This window comes from Pogoniulus pusillus, chromosome 6 (assembly GCF_015220805.1).
Source record: "Pogoniulus pusillus isolate bPogPus1 chromosome 6, bPogPus1.pri, whole genome shotgun sequence".
NCBI lineage: Eukaryota > Metazoa > Chordata > Aves > Piciformes > Lybiidae > Pogoniulus > Pogoniulus pusillus.
In genome coordinates, this window is record NC_087269.1 from 20,544,405 (window position 1) to 20,557,500 (window position 13,096).

General features: G+C 42.6%; 1 protein-coding gene across 1 annotated transcript in view; it reads left to right on the top strand.

Annotated features, from left to right (window-relative positions):
• ANTXRL (ANTXR like) overlaps positions 1 to 13,096 on the top strand; it is a 68,280-nt gene that overhangs the window by 24,107 nt on the left and 31,077 nt on the right. Inside the window, 4 exon segments of the mRNA XM_064144785.1 lie at positions 4,237 to 4,335; positions 6,457 to 6,526; positions 7,677 to 7,755; positions 12,035 to 12,130. Coding sequence (XP_064000855.1) covers positions 4,237 to 4,335; positions 6,457 to 6,526; positions 7,677 to 7,755; positions 12,035 to 12,130 — 344 coding nt within the window.

Here is a 13,096-nt window from a genome sequence, read left to right on the forward strand (position 1 = left end):
GATGAAAATGACAACATAACATTTTCACAAAGCATAGCATTCCTGCCTGCTTTTTCTCCAAGTTAGAAATGTTGGCATGTTTTGTTTAAAAAAATACACCATTGAAATTTACATTTCAGAATCATGATCGAAAAATTGTACACCCACACCTTGAAAGTGCAGTATATTAACACATGCTTCAGCAAAGAAGCTTGCTTGTTTGCAGCCTTGGAAAGGCATCTCTGCCCGTGCTTTTTGTATGAAACTTACCTGAGTGAGGAGGTGATAATCAATTCAGATTTATGTAGCATTAGTACTGATTTTTGGACTCTGACATGAGACTGTGAGGGCTTTGTGTTGCTCAGTGGAAGCTGGTCATGATCAGAAGCTAGAGCAGTCTGACCCAGTCCCTGTAGTTGTTCTTGCAACTCATGATTGCTACCCTGTTGGTGATTCCTGGTGATCTTGGCTTCATTTGTGACTTGGCAGAGGTTTGATAAAATGCTGATGAAATGATTTGCGTGTGGTGACAACTGTGGTTGGAACTCTGGCTCTCTGTGACAAAGCTATCTGGCAAGTCCATTTACAAGTTGATCTCATCATGTTGTGACAGCCATCTGATGCTTAATGCTTTCTGACCCTATAAATTCATTGTTCCCAATGTGGAGCAACATAGTTGGGTCCTTCCTGTTCCTTCTGATTTAGAGTGACCGAGACATGCAGCCTGTAAACAGGCTATCAGTGCAGAATTGGAGGTGCCTCATATCCTGTTTGACAGCATCATTGCTTTGATTATGTTTACGGTACGCAGATGTGATTGAAAGGTTTTGTTGGATGTGGCATCCTACTGGCCACATCAACTACCAGGTGTGGATGCAAGCCGTCAGCTTCTCATCAGAGTCACAGAAGCGAAGCCGACAGCGCAGCCACTGCACACCAGCTTCAACCTACCATCTCGCTGCCAGCACTGCCCGGTTATTTCAGTGCTGACCTTTTTCCCTTCGCTGTCTTGTCAAAAGCTACAATCTGTGATCTGACAGTAACTAAGGAAGAAAAGGACGCAGCCAGAGCCAGGGCACAAAATTAAATGGAATTAGCCATTTCAGCAGACCATCATCCAAAACACGCTAATGTTCTGAAGCATCCGCAGGGGCAGGCTTCTTAACAGCAGCAACCAAATCCAGTACCAGCTCTTTACGTTTCCATTCAAGTCTGGTATTGAAACTGTATTGTCAGCTTCTGTTGGTGGACAGGTTACTACCCAGTCAGTTGTTCATGACTGACTGTGCAGTGACAGTGAAAAGAAGGGCAGGAGAGGTAAACTGTCTTGACAAGACTAAACTTCTAGATGTAGATTTTACCTTTGATGTTTTGTGTTGAAAGTCTCTTGCTGTGTCTTTGTAAAGCCACCAAAGTAGGTAACAAGTCTTTGTGACTGCTGCCTTTTAAAAACCTAAAAAGGGGAGGGGGAATCTTCTTACAATTTTACTTCAGTAAGCCACTTCAGTAATGTATAATTGAGGAAAAAAAATTCTTAGCTAGGTGTTCACAGCCTGGCTACAAACAAGTCTGGGGTAGTGTGTGGTCTCAGGCAGCTAGTTCTGGTAGGTAGGCAGAGGCCCAGTTCCTCTTGTGTTTGGCCATGACTTTCAGTTCTGCTGGCAGAAAAAGGGATGCTCATCAAAAATGATTCCTAGCATATCAGATGGGTTAGATGTTGAATTGCTCAAGGCATGAATCAGACTTAGAGTAACTCTGGATTCTTACTTAAATAAGAAGCAGTTGAATTTGCCCTACAGTCCATTTTTCTTTGTTTAAAGTGCTCCTGACTCTCAGTGAGAATCAGGAGGTATGACCCTTCCCTTAAAATAGAGGTCAAGTTCCAGTGTTGGTTTTGTACATTTAGCTCTTGGTGTGCTCCATGATGATTCAAATTGAATCGTCTTTCTTCAGCAAAGTGCCAAAGCCAGTGTTTCACTTTAATATGCACTCCAGTAGGTACTTTCATTTTCCTCTCCCAAATATCTTCTCAGATTCCCATGTTCCTTGCAGCCTGTGTCAGTGCAGAGCACTGCTTTAAGGGAAAGTTACCATGAGGAAAAACAGTGTGGGTTTCCAGCACTTGAGCATAACTCATGCATGCCTTTGCCCACTTCACCTGGAGTTGCATTAGACCTCAATATAGTAAGGATATGTTTTTGGCAAGAGCAAGCTGTTTGTACAGAAAAGTCAAGGCACTCCACATTGTCATGCTAGGTAGCCTTGCAGTAAGAAGTAACAGTGAAGAGCAGGCAGACTAAGCTTGGTGTGTATTTCAGTTCCTTTGGGCCTCATGTAGTGTTATCCAATAGCAAGTCATTCCTCCAAAGCATACAAATAACATGGCAGTGGCTCATGAAATACTATCAAAAGCCAGATCTCACTGAAAATTAGGCACTGCTTCCTTCAATACTGTCAACATTGTTTTCCTCTCCTTTTTAGTACCTTGGTCAAAATATAATTGGTACTGCATGTGGACCTGCTCATGGTTTGACTTGCTGCAATACAGCATTCACTTCTATGTGGTGTATTCTTATTCTTCCATGTGTACCCTGAAGATTAACTTGTCCTGTGTTCTGCTGGTGTTCCCCTGGCATTAGGCTGGCCTTAAATGCTGCTTGATGGTGTTAAGTGAACTCTGGGGGATTCAGATGAAGCAGGAGACTCATGTGAAAGTGCAGTGTCTCTACTTTCCCTTGCTACATGCGTTTGTTACAGACCAAGTTTGTGATGTCCCTCCACTTGCCTGTGTCAAACGTGTTACCTCTGTGGTCAGGGTAGTAGCTACAATATATTTTATGACCTAGAGGGTGGTTTTCTTTGCTTTTTTTCCTCTTGGAGCATGTTGTACTCAGCTTGGCTAGGCTTCTTGGGCTGGCCCCAAGAGCACAAAGGCTGTAGTTCTGTTGGGCATCACCTCTGTGAAGTAAAAAGGGAAAGAAAAGCAGTGAACAGTTGTGTTGTGTGGTTATTACAGCTCCAAGAACAGCTATATAAGTTGTGAAGAAATACTTTTTGAAAGTTTGCTGTAGAGATGCTGTGAAGCCAAACCAATCTTCTCTCTTTATTCTTCCTCAAATTACATTTCCCATTTCTAACTGTCCTGGATGCACTATCCTGAAGGGGTTTCACAGTAGACGTAAATGCACCTGATGCTGCCATGACTTGCCTCTGTATGTATGTACTTTTCTGTTCCCAGCCCAGACAGGCAGACCACATTACTGATCTTTTTGGCAACAAGCAGAGTTATTCTTCAGGTGTGTGATCAAGCTCAGTGCATTGTGGCTTAATCAGTGGTGCCAACAATGGAGGATGTGTGCAGTTAGGATCTCACTTCTGACAGAAGCCTTCCTAGCTTGCTGTTACTCAGATGTTACACTTTTCTATTAGTAAAAAGACCAATGAAAGGTTGGCTGATAAAATACTTTGATTTGTTCATTCAAGCAGGAAAAGTTGCTTATCACAGTAATGACAAAAATGATGTTCCACCTCCTCATCAGGACTGAAGAAACAGAAGTAGATAGCAGATGAAGGGCAGTTTTAGGAGTGCTTGCTCTGTCCAGCAGTGTGACTGGTGTCGCAGGTCTCTTCTTGTGCCACTGGTGGTTTCTCCTACTGGGGCAGTGGTGTTGGGAAAGAGCACAAAGAAAATTGCAGCACCTGGATCATCAGTTATTCCAATGCACAGCAGATGCTAATGGGGTTGTGGCCAAACTCAATTCTTAGGTAGACTGAAGGATTGTATTTTCCAGGTCTTGTATCAGATGCAAAGCCTCCTCTTATTCACAGTTGGGGCTATGAGGGAAGTTCTGTTGTCCTGAACAGAGATATTGCTGAAAGCCAAGTGCCATCTGCTGTGGAGATGGAAGAACTGGTGCTTATGATCAGTAAAGGTCCAAAAGATCCAAAAGCTATGGAGGAACCATGAGATGACATCAACCCTATCAGGATTACAGTATTACTGTGACACCTTTGACTGAGGCATGGAGAGTCGGCAGGATGCCCATGTGAGCACCTTTGAGATGAGTGTTGCTTAGTGAAGCACTGGCGCCACTGTGGTGCTCTAGACTGTTGCTACTGAATACTTGAGAGTGTCAGTGTGAATATTTTGTTTCAGGCACAGGGCAGAGAACTGCCATCATCATGTTGCTAGATGACTCTGGAAAGAGATGCTGTGTTTGAGCTATTTTTCATTGCTATCTGTATTTTCACTTACAGAATCATTTCAAGTTGTGGTACGAGGCAACGGCTTCTATCACGCAAGAAATATTGACCAGGTACTCTGCAGCTTCAAGCTCAACGACAGTCTCACTATCAGTAAGTTTACAGGCTGATGGATTCCAGTGCCCCATGTGGCTGTGTCACCTCATGAGTGACAGAGGTGACATAGTCCATCTCTCGTCTAGGTTGAGGGAGTCCTTGTAGTGAATGTGGGGGCAGCTGAGTAGGCTTCTACACCTCACAGAAGCTTGAACCTTGTCTTTAATCAGTTCCATGATCTGTGGGTGTCATGTCACAAGGCTTTACATGGGTTGTGCTGCCACATGGTGAATTTCAGCAGTAAAAAGAAAAAATGCTATCTTGTTTCCCTGATGTCTTCAGACTCTTCATTCACTAACTCAGGAGATACTTACTGTAAAGCAGGTCCTTTCTAGGCCTGCTGCTTCCTTCTGTGATGCCAGATGCTGGTCTCAATGCAGCAATCATGTAACAAGGAAACTCCCTGCTATCACTGTGCTAAACAAGATCTTTTGTTTACTGCCTCAGCAGCCCAGGCAAAGGACTGAATGACCAGAAAAGATTGAATGTCCAGTTTCTCAGCAGTCCTCTCTTATTCCTGAGAAGCTGTGTGTGTCTGGCAGGGTGAAGCATTGCATGGGGAGGGGAGCTTTGCCCCTTTTCTGTATATGCTGCCCTTGTTGGCACAGCACAGTAGAGGCTTTCATATCCTGTCCTGGTCAGACTGGTGCCTCCCCTAGCAGTGAATTAATTTAGAAGAGTACATGAATTATTCCTTCATTTCCCGTCCTGGTTGCCTACATGGAGGCTGCATTAAACAAACTCTGGTGGTCTTACTTTCATTCCTCTTACACGTGTTCTTTGCCAAGGTTTTATTTCCTGCAGTTTACCAGGTAGACAGACTTCTAGTTTGGTGTTTTTTTTCCTTCCTTGTCTCTAGTGCACTGCTTCATTCTGTGTTCTCTTTGGGTTAGGTCTACAACAGATGTTGTGATGAGACATTGATCTCTGCTGGCTGTTTTTTTTTACCCTCAGGCTGTCCCTAAAATACATCACTATGATTTCCATGGGCTCAACTCTGCCAAAACATAGAAATAAGCTTTGTCTTCAGGTGTGTTTGGGCTGGATAAAGCATTAAAGCACAACTCTCATATCTTATTGCTTAAGTTCTGTTTATTTTTCCTAGGTAGAACAAGTAATTGAGTCTCTAAGGTTTAAATAAGCTTGCAGTTTTTACCAGCCCCTAGTTCACTTGGGTTTGACTTTTGTGAACTACTCTATGGACTAACACTTTGCCTACTATGGGCCATTTGGAGTTGAGGTGCAGTTGAAGTTTTGTGCCTCAGCTTATGTACTTTCACTGCAGTGTCATTGCAGGATTACTGCTGAGCCTGCTCTCTGTGTTCACGGGACTGGGTTTTCTGGAAGTGGCTTTTGAAAGCATCAAGATTACCACTGTTGATTTTTGGAGCAGCAGAGTGCAAGGAGGCTGGATGATACCTATGGCCTTGCTTTTGACTCTGCCAGCACCAGACTGCTATAAACATGGGCTGTTTCTGGACAGTGCTTCCATAGAGGGGAGGTTTGGGACAGGAAAAGCAGCAGTTAGTGCAGGACAGGTCCTCATAGTAACATCAGAGAGGAACCTTCTCTGTCTGTCTCCTTATATGACTGACCATGGATTGTGTTTCAGTTTGTTGTATTTCATTTTGGTTTTTTATTTCCTTTTGGTATCTGTCCACTTCATCTGTACCCCATCTGTTATTCCTTTTCTCTGGGCGCAAACAGTGCAGCCTTGACTTGTGTCTTGGGAAGTCAGGGAAAAAAAAATCAACCCTTGTACTTTTTACCTACTGAGTAATTTGTGGGATGGAAATTCAATATGGGTAGAGTTTGCATTCATTTTTTGCAAAGACAAGTATTGCTCAAAGCTGACTTCCAAATGGCTGATCACTATTGTTAGGAACAGAGATGTGCTTCCAATACTTAGCTATGGTATGCCTAGCCTGATAACATTATACTGAACAGTCGCCCCAATATTTGGCTTTGTAATCAGCACCACTGAGGAGTAGTAGTACTTGTCAAGTGGTACTCGGGTTTCTCTGTGGCTTTCATTGGTGTCAGTACTTCTCTGGGGTGTGGCTTGCCTGGGACAATTTCCTTTATTCATCCCTAACAGTTGCATTAATTTCATTTCAGGTGAAAAGCCAACCTTTGTTCATGATACTTACTTACTTTGTCCTGCCCCGGTGATAGAAGATGCTGGACAGTAAGTATTGCTTTCCAGCAGCGCATGTCAAGAGAGAGGGGACTTCTGGAGGAGGATGTCATTGCTGAGCTAAGGGCCCAACATTTGGTTAAAGTGCCATTCATGTGTGCGTGTGTCATGATTACCTCCATCCAGCGTGGCATGTCCTCTCCTAGTATGAGCCACTGTAGTTTTATTTAGTGTAGGATCTTCAGCAGACCTTAACCAAAGGCATTTTTGGCCCATGGTTCCATATCATAGAATCATAGTGATTTATCTTCTGTTCCTACATCCTGTGTTTTCCAGACCAAAAGGTAATTGAATTCCAGGGAAGCTTTTCATTTTGATTGAAAAGCATTACTTGATTTTAATTCTTTTGCTGCTGTTGTAGCTGTTGCTTCCCATGTTTCACCCTGCTCCAGCTAGTGTCAGTATTTTTTGTCAGACTCCTGGGAGACATGGCACAAAACTCTGCCTTGCTCCTGAGTGATCTTGTGGATGTATAAATACTGTAGTAGGGGTGAGGGGGAAGGCTGCCCTCCACTTTTCTGTTTGTGAGTTAAGGAAAGTTGGTTGGTTATTGTGGGATGTTGGCTAGTTGGTTTTACTTAGTTTGGGTTTTGTGTTTGTTTGTGGGGTGTTTTTTCCCCTCAGACTCTTTCTCTGATATCAGAGAATGGCTGTGGTCAGATTCTGTTTTAATTTCGCTGTCATTTCAGTGTTTCTATTCTCTGACCTCAGTGCAGGTGTTCTGGATTTACTGGGATATAAAAGGATACACATTCTGGCTCTTTAAGCCAGAATGTTTAGAGAGGAAAAAATAATAAAAATAGCTTTGAAGTTTCTCATGGTATCTAGGGTAGTATTACAAATGTCTGAGACATTAAGTCTCAGACTGACTGACTGTCCCAGTGCCCTTTGCCCCAGGTGGGATGGAGGTTTTTAAATAAAGAGCATATGTCCCAACTCAAGCCAAAAGAAAAAAGGGTAGCTCCTGGGTAAGCAGCAAGACAAATGCAGGTAAGCACCTGAAGCCATGAAAATGCTTTGACTCAGCAGGTCATTTTATCCATGCGTGTTCATGAGCCAATGGCTAGAACACAGCCAGAATAGAGGGAATAATGGGTATAAAGATGACACTAAAAATAAATGTATCTGTTTTGTGCTTTAGGGTGGTTTTCCTCCAAGTCAGCATGAACAACGGACTAACGTTCATCTCCAGCTCTGTCAGCATCACCAGCACACAATGTGTAAGTAATTGCAATGGGGCTTGACAGAGAAACCATGAGATCCTGGAGAGATAACAGTGGCTCTTCAGGGCAAAGCCTTGAGTGAGCATGAACTCTCTGTAGCTTCTGCATTGTGGTTATCAACTAAATCCCAGCAGGTGTTTTGAGAAATAAGCAGATTGAGTTAAGATTAAATTGTTATTGATGACACATAGTTAATGACAGATTACTGCATAAGAAATTACCACAAAAGGCACCCTGCCCATTTTCACCCTAGGAAAGGTAGAATCTTAACTAGAAGATTATCTGGGAACATGAAGGAACAATCATCAGGAAGCAACACCCTTTTGATCTTTGAGATCCTTAATAAGATCTGAAGTGAAAAGTGCAACTGCCAAGACTTGAGTCTGGAAGGGCCACAACATGGAAGGTCCTCTGAATTTGCATGGTTAGTTTTTGGTTGGAGCTCGTAGTGCTTGTTATTAATCCACCATAACTGGCCTTTACTAGTTCAGGATTTACTAAGATGTTTTTAGTTTTAATGATAGGAGATAGTTTCTTTTCTCTTAGCATCACAGGGGATGACCAGAAAGAGTTAGCAGTCTTAGATCTTAGAATGAGCTTCTTGATGAAAGGCTGCTGCTCAGCCCATACAAGGGAAAATGTGCTGCTGCAGAACAGTGATGGCTGTGATATGAACATCATCTGACTACCCATCCCCAAGAGAAGTGTCGGGGACCAACAGCTAGGAGTGATATGTTATCAAAATCTGATTTTAGAATCAAACTATCAAAATTAAGAAGCTGACTATTAGATAAGCAGTTTTCTCCTTTGCCTTGGAGTAAAAATAGACAATGTGAATAGCTTGTGCAGTTAAGTAGGGTACTGAAGTTTAGCCTTATGCTTGTGGACTAAACAAAGTTTGCTCAAGTACCTAGTAGCAAATATGTTGTATCAAAGTTGAGTTCTATTATGTTGGTGTCAAAAGGACTTTTGTAGCCCACGCCAAATGCTGTCATGTTGGTTTGTAATCATTGTTGGCCTTTTTGACAGCTAAGGAGCAGGAAGATAGTGAAGAAGAGAGAGGCAGTGACTGGAACTTGGAAATCTGATTTTCTTATATTTTGAGCAATAAAGCTGAGAAGCTTCAGAACTCAGAATTCACCAGAAATGTGTTTGCTGTTTCATTAATTATTTTTGATTTTGCAAAACTTTCCTTCAAATTTTCTACACTGAACACTGATGTTTTCACATTTTATTCTTCTACCTCACATACAATAAGACCTTTTGAATCTTCAGTGAAACACAGCCATTAACTGGTGCATTTCGTTACCCGCATGTAGTTTATTTCTGATGAAGACTGAAGTCTTAGCCCTAGCTTGGCTTCCTAAAGGCAAGAACATGGATGGAGGAAGATTTCCTCTATGTAGCCTTAGGATAAAGAAAGGAATCCAATCTCCAGTCCTGTCAATCTACCGTTTTTTGACCAGACTCTTGCGGATTGAATGTGAAGGAGGCAGGGAGCCTGTCTCTCAGCTGGAATAAAAAAAAATAGTCTCTCTACAGTTGTGTCTCATAAGCAGGGAGGTTGGCAGTTCAGTTTCCAACTTTGGCTTAATTTCATACATTTCACTCTTCTCGTTTTAGAGACTCCTTCCATTTCCTTTCCTTTCCTGTTTCCTTTTCTGTGGGCGGCAGTCAGCTGGCCTGCTCAGCTCTCCTCCCCAGCTGGTCTCTCTGTCCTTTCTGTACAGTAAGTATGTTCTCTTCACTTTACTCCTAAAGCCTCTGTGCTATCCCTGTGCTTATTTCTGTTCAGCTGCATTTTCTGATCTTTCTTTTTTGAAGTCCAGCTTCACTATAATGCTTTGTGTATTTATCATTGAACGAGAACTCTGTAGTTTCTTGTTGTTAGCAGCTCCTGAGCAGCTGCTGGCAAATGTCTCAGAAATTTGTATGAGTACTTAGTGTGGGAAAAGCAAGCCCACATAAAGGCTACAAAACAAGGAGGTAATGTGTGTTTGGTCTAAGTGTAGCAGTGGTGTGTGCATCTGTGTCTCATATAATGCATTGGTGCTGCGCTGGTACTTCCTTTTCAGTGATAGCTCTTATGGCTGCTCTTGACTTTTGTTCATCTTTTCTCAGCAAACCAACTTCACTGGAATTCACACCTCTCAGGTGTCTGCTTCCTGGATGCATTAGTGCCACGTAGGGCCAGAGAGGAGGACTGCAGCAGTGAACTGCAGCTGAGTAGTATCTCTTCTAACAGGATTCATTTGAGCAGAGTACCTGGCACATGTCACAGCACTCCACCTTGCCTTTCAGCTGCTCCCTGAACAAAAGAATGAAGTGAGCTAAATACTGTATCCCAAAACAGTATGAAAGAAGTTACTGGAGCACCAGAATTGCTCTTAACCTTATTCTAGAGCCCAGTGTGGTGCAAGGAAATGGCATGTTCCAAGATGTCACTGCCTGTCTACAGCAAATGTTTAATTTCTAGAAGGCCATGTGTATGTTGTTCTGCAGAGGCTGAGCAGCATATGAAGACCTGCTTTCCTGTAGTCATCAGATCAACACATAGAGTTAATACCTCTTCTGAATACCCTGACATGAAATGTTCCAAATGCAAAGAATATATCAAGATTTCCTCAGGAAAATCAGAGCTATGATCCTCTTTGGTTACCTGGCTGCTCTGAAAAGTTAGTTTCAGGTGTTGTTTGTTGTTTTTTTTATTCCAGTCATTTTAAAGAAAAATTTACTTTGATTTTAAATGTAGACCTGTAGTTGTCTAGCCCTGAAATCTCACCATTCTTTGCAGTGAAATAAATGGAATACAAGAATCAGAAATATTTAAGATCATGATTATAGCATCTCATTACAACTAGTCAAGCCAGCTCTAGGAAGCATACCAAGAACTAGCAGCATTAAAGAATTGTCTGTGCAGTCTGGGGTTGTGTGTGCAGTTTGAGTCAACAGGCAATATAGGCAGGCTCGAGAGCTGATGAGGCTGAGTGAGAAAGCTGTGTTCTCTTCTGTGATGGTGACATGCTCTTAGCTCAAATATTCGCAGTCTTTGAATACCAACATTTGCATATTTTGCAACTACTGAAAGATTGTTCTCACACCTCAGAGTTTGTGGTTGTGTAGTCTGCAGTGCCCCTCTGGCAGTATTAAGGGACTTGGCAGCACAGATTTGGGAATGGTGTGCGGATAGATTTAACATAGTTAAATCTAGTAGACTACAAATCATAAAGTGGTTTGGGTTAGACAGAACCTTTAAAGATAATCTAATTTCAACCCTCCTGCCATGTGTAGGGACATCTCCTACTAGACTAGGTTGCTTGAGGACCCATCCACCTGGCTTTGAAGACATCCAGGGTTGGAGCCTCCACAGCTCTGGGTAGCCTGTTCCAGTGTCTCACTATCTTCATGAGGAAGAATTTCTTCCTAATGTCTAATCTAGATCTAACTTGTTCCAGTTTGAAGCCATTAGCCCTTGTTCTGTCACTATGTGCCTTTGTAAAAAGTCCCTCTCCAGCTATCCTGTAGGCCTCCTTCAAATACTGGAAAGCTACTATAAGGTCTTCCCAGAGCCCTCTCATCTCTAGGCTGAACAACCTCAATGCTGCCAGCATATCTTCACAGGAAAGTTGCTTTGGCATTCTGTTCATCTTCATGGTCCTCCTCTGGGCCTATTCTAACACTTCTGTGTTCTTCTTTTGTTGGGAACTCAAGAGCTGGGCACAGTACTCCAGATGGAATTTCAGGAGGCCAGAGAGGAGAGGGAGAATCATGTCCCTTGACTTGCTGGCCATGCTTCTTTTCAAGCAGCCCAGGATATGGTTGGCTTTGTGGGCTGAAGTCGCAAACTGTTGAGCTTCTCGTCAACCATCATTCCCAAGCCCTTAGCAGCATTGCTCTCTGTCCTTTCTCCATCCAGCCTATATTCATGCTTGAGATTGCCTCAGCCCAGGTGCACTTGTTTTTGTTGAACTTCAGGAGATTGGCATTTGCAAACATATCATAAATTTACACATAAACTATATACCATAAATGTGCATGTATGCACCACCACAAACAGGAGCTGTTTCCCACAGTCGTGACTTCAAACACAGAGCTGTCACGCCAAATACTGCGTTGACTCTAGTGATAATAGTGAATGGCTGGACATCCTGCTTGAGACCTCATAGTGAGGGGAAATCAGACTCATTTCACCCAGTCTAAATGTTTAGCTTCAGGGTTCCTGCCTTGTTTGTGACAAATGCAGATAACTCAGAAGTAATAATCATCTTGTTTGCAGCTGACCGGGACCATCCTTTTCATTGCTCTCCTGATCCTCTTTCTGCTGCTGGCTCTGGCTCTTCTTTGGTGGTTCTGGCCCCTTTGCTGCACAGTGGTAAGTAGAGGGTTTTATTCTTTTGATTTGGTTTTCTCTCTTCTCTGCAAAAGCAAGTAAGAGTGTTGGAGTGGGTGATTAATTTTGTTTAAGAAAAAGACTTGCTGATTTGTAAGGCCCTGATTCAACAAATTACTTAAAGATCTTTTTGAAGTCACTCCGGTCTGGGTTTTTGAATTTTGTGAGATCTACATGGTTTTGGCACTGAATGAGAACTTAGCTTGTGAACATGGATTGTGGATCAAGACCTCCTGAGAGCATGATTTGAAACCTGCTGCAAAAAAGTATAATGGAACTAATTTACTAATATGCACATAAACTGTTACAGTCCTTTTAAAAGACAAAAGTTAGGCTTTTTTTTTCTGAGGAGCTGCATGTTCTGAGTGAATATTTTGCACTAGCTTGGTGATTGTATGACATTTTAAGGCAGGATGTCCTGGGTTAGGATGGATCCTTCCCCCGGTGGAATAAACCCACCACAACACAGTTTTTTTGGGGAAGTCAGGGAAAGATGAAATTGTATTTCTTACAGTTCAAGTATAACAGTATAACGAGAAATAAACTACTAGAGAAAAAAATATAATAACCTTAAGGAAAATTTGCCATTGGAATGGGCTGCCCAGGGAGGTGGTGGAGTCACCATCGCTGGAGGTGTTCAAGAAAAGCCTGGATGAGGCACTTAGTGCCATAGTCTAGTTGACTGGATAGGACTGGGGGATAGGTTGGACTGGATGATCTTGGAGGTCCCTTCCAACCTGGTTGATTCTATGATATGATTCTATGGTGGAAGGGGTCAAGTGGCAGTGAAGCAGCAAAAGCAGCAGCAGCAGCCAAAACAGCAGTGGGGGAAGACAGCAGACAGGCACAGCCCAAGTAGCAAAGCCAGCAAGGGGAAAGAACAAACTATGCTTCTAGATACAAAGCTCTAGATGCTCCAATGAAATTATATTAACTTATCTATTGTTG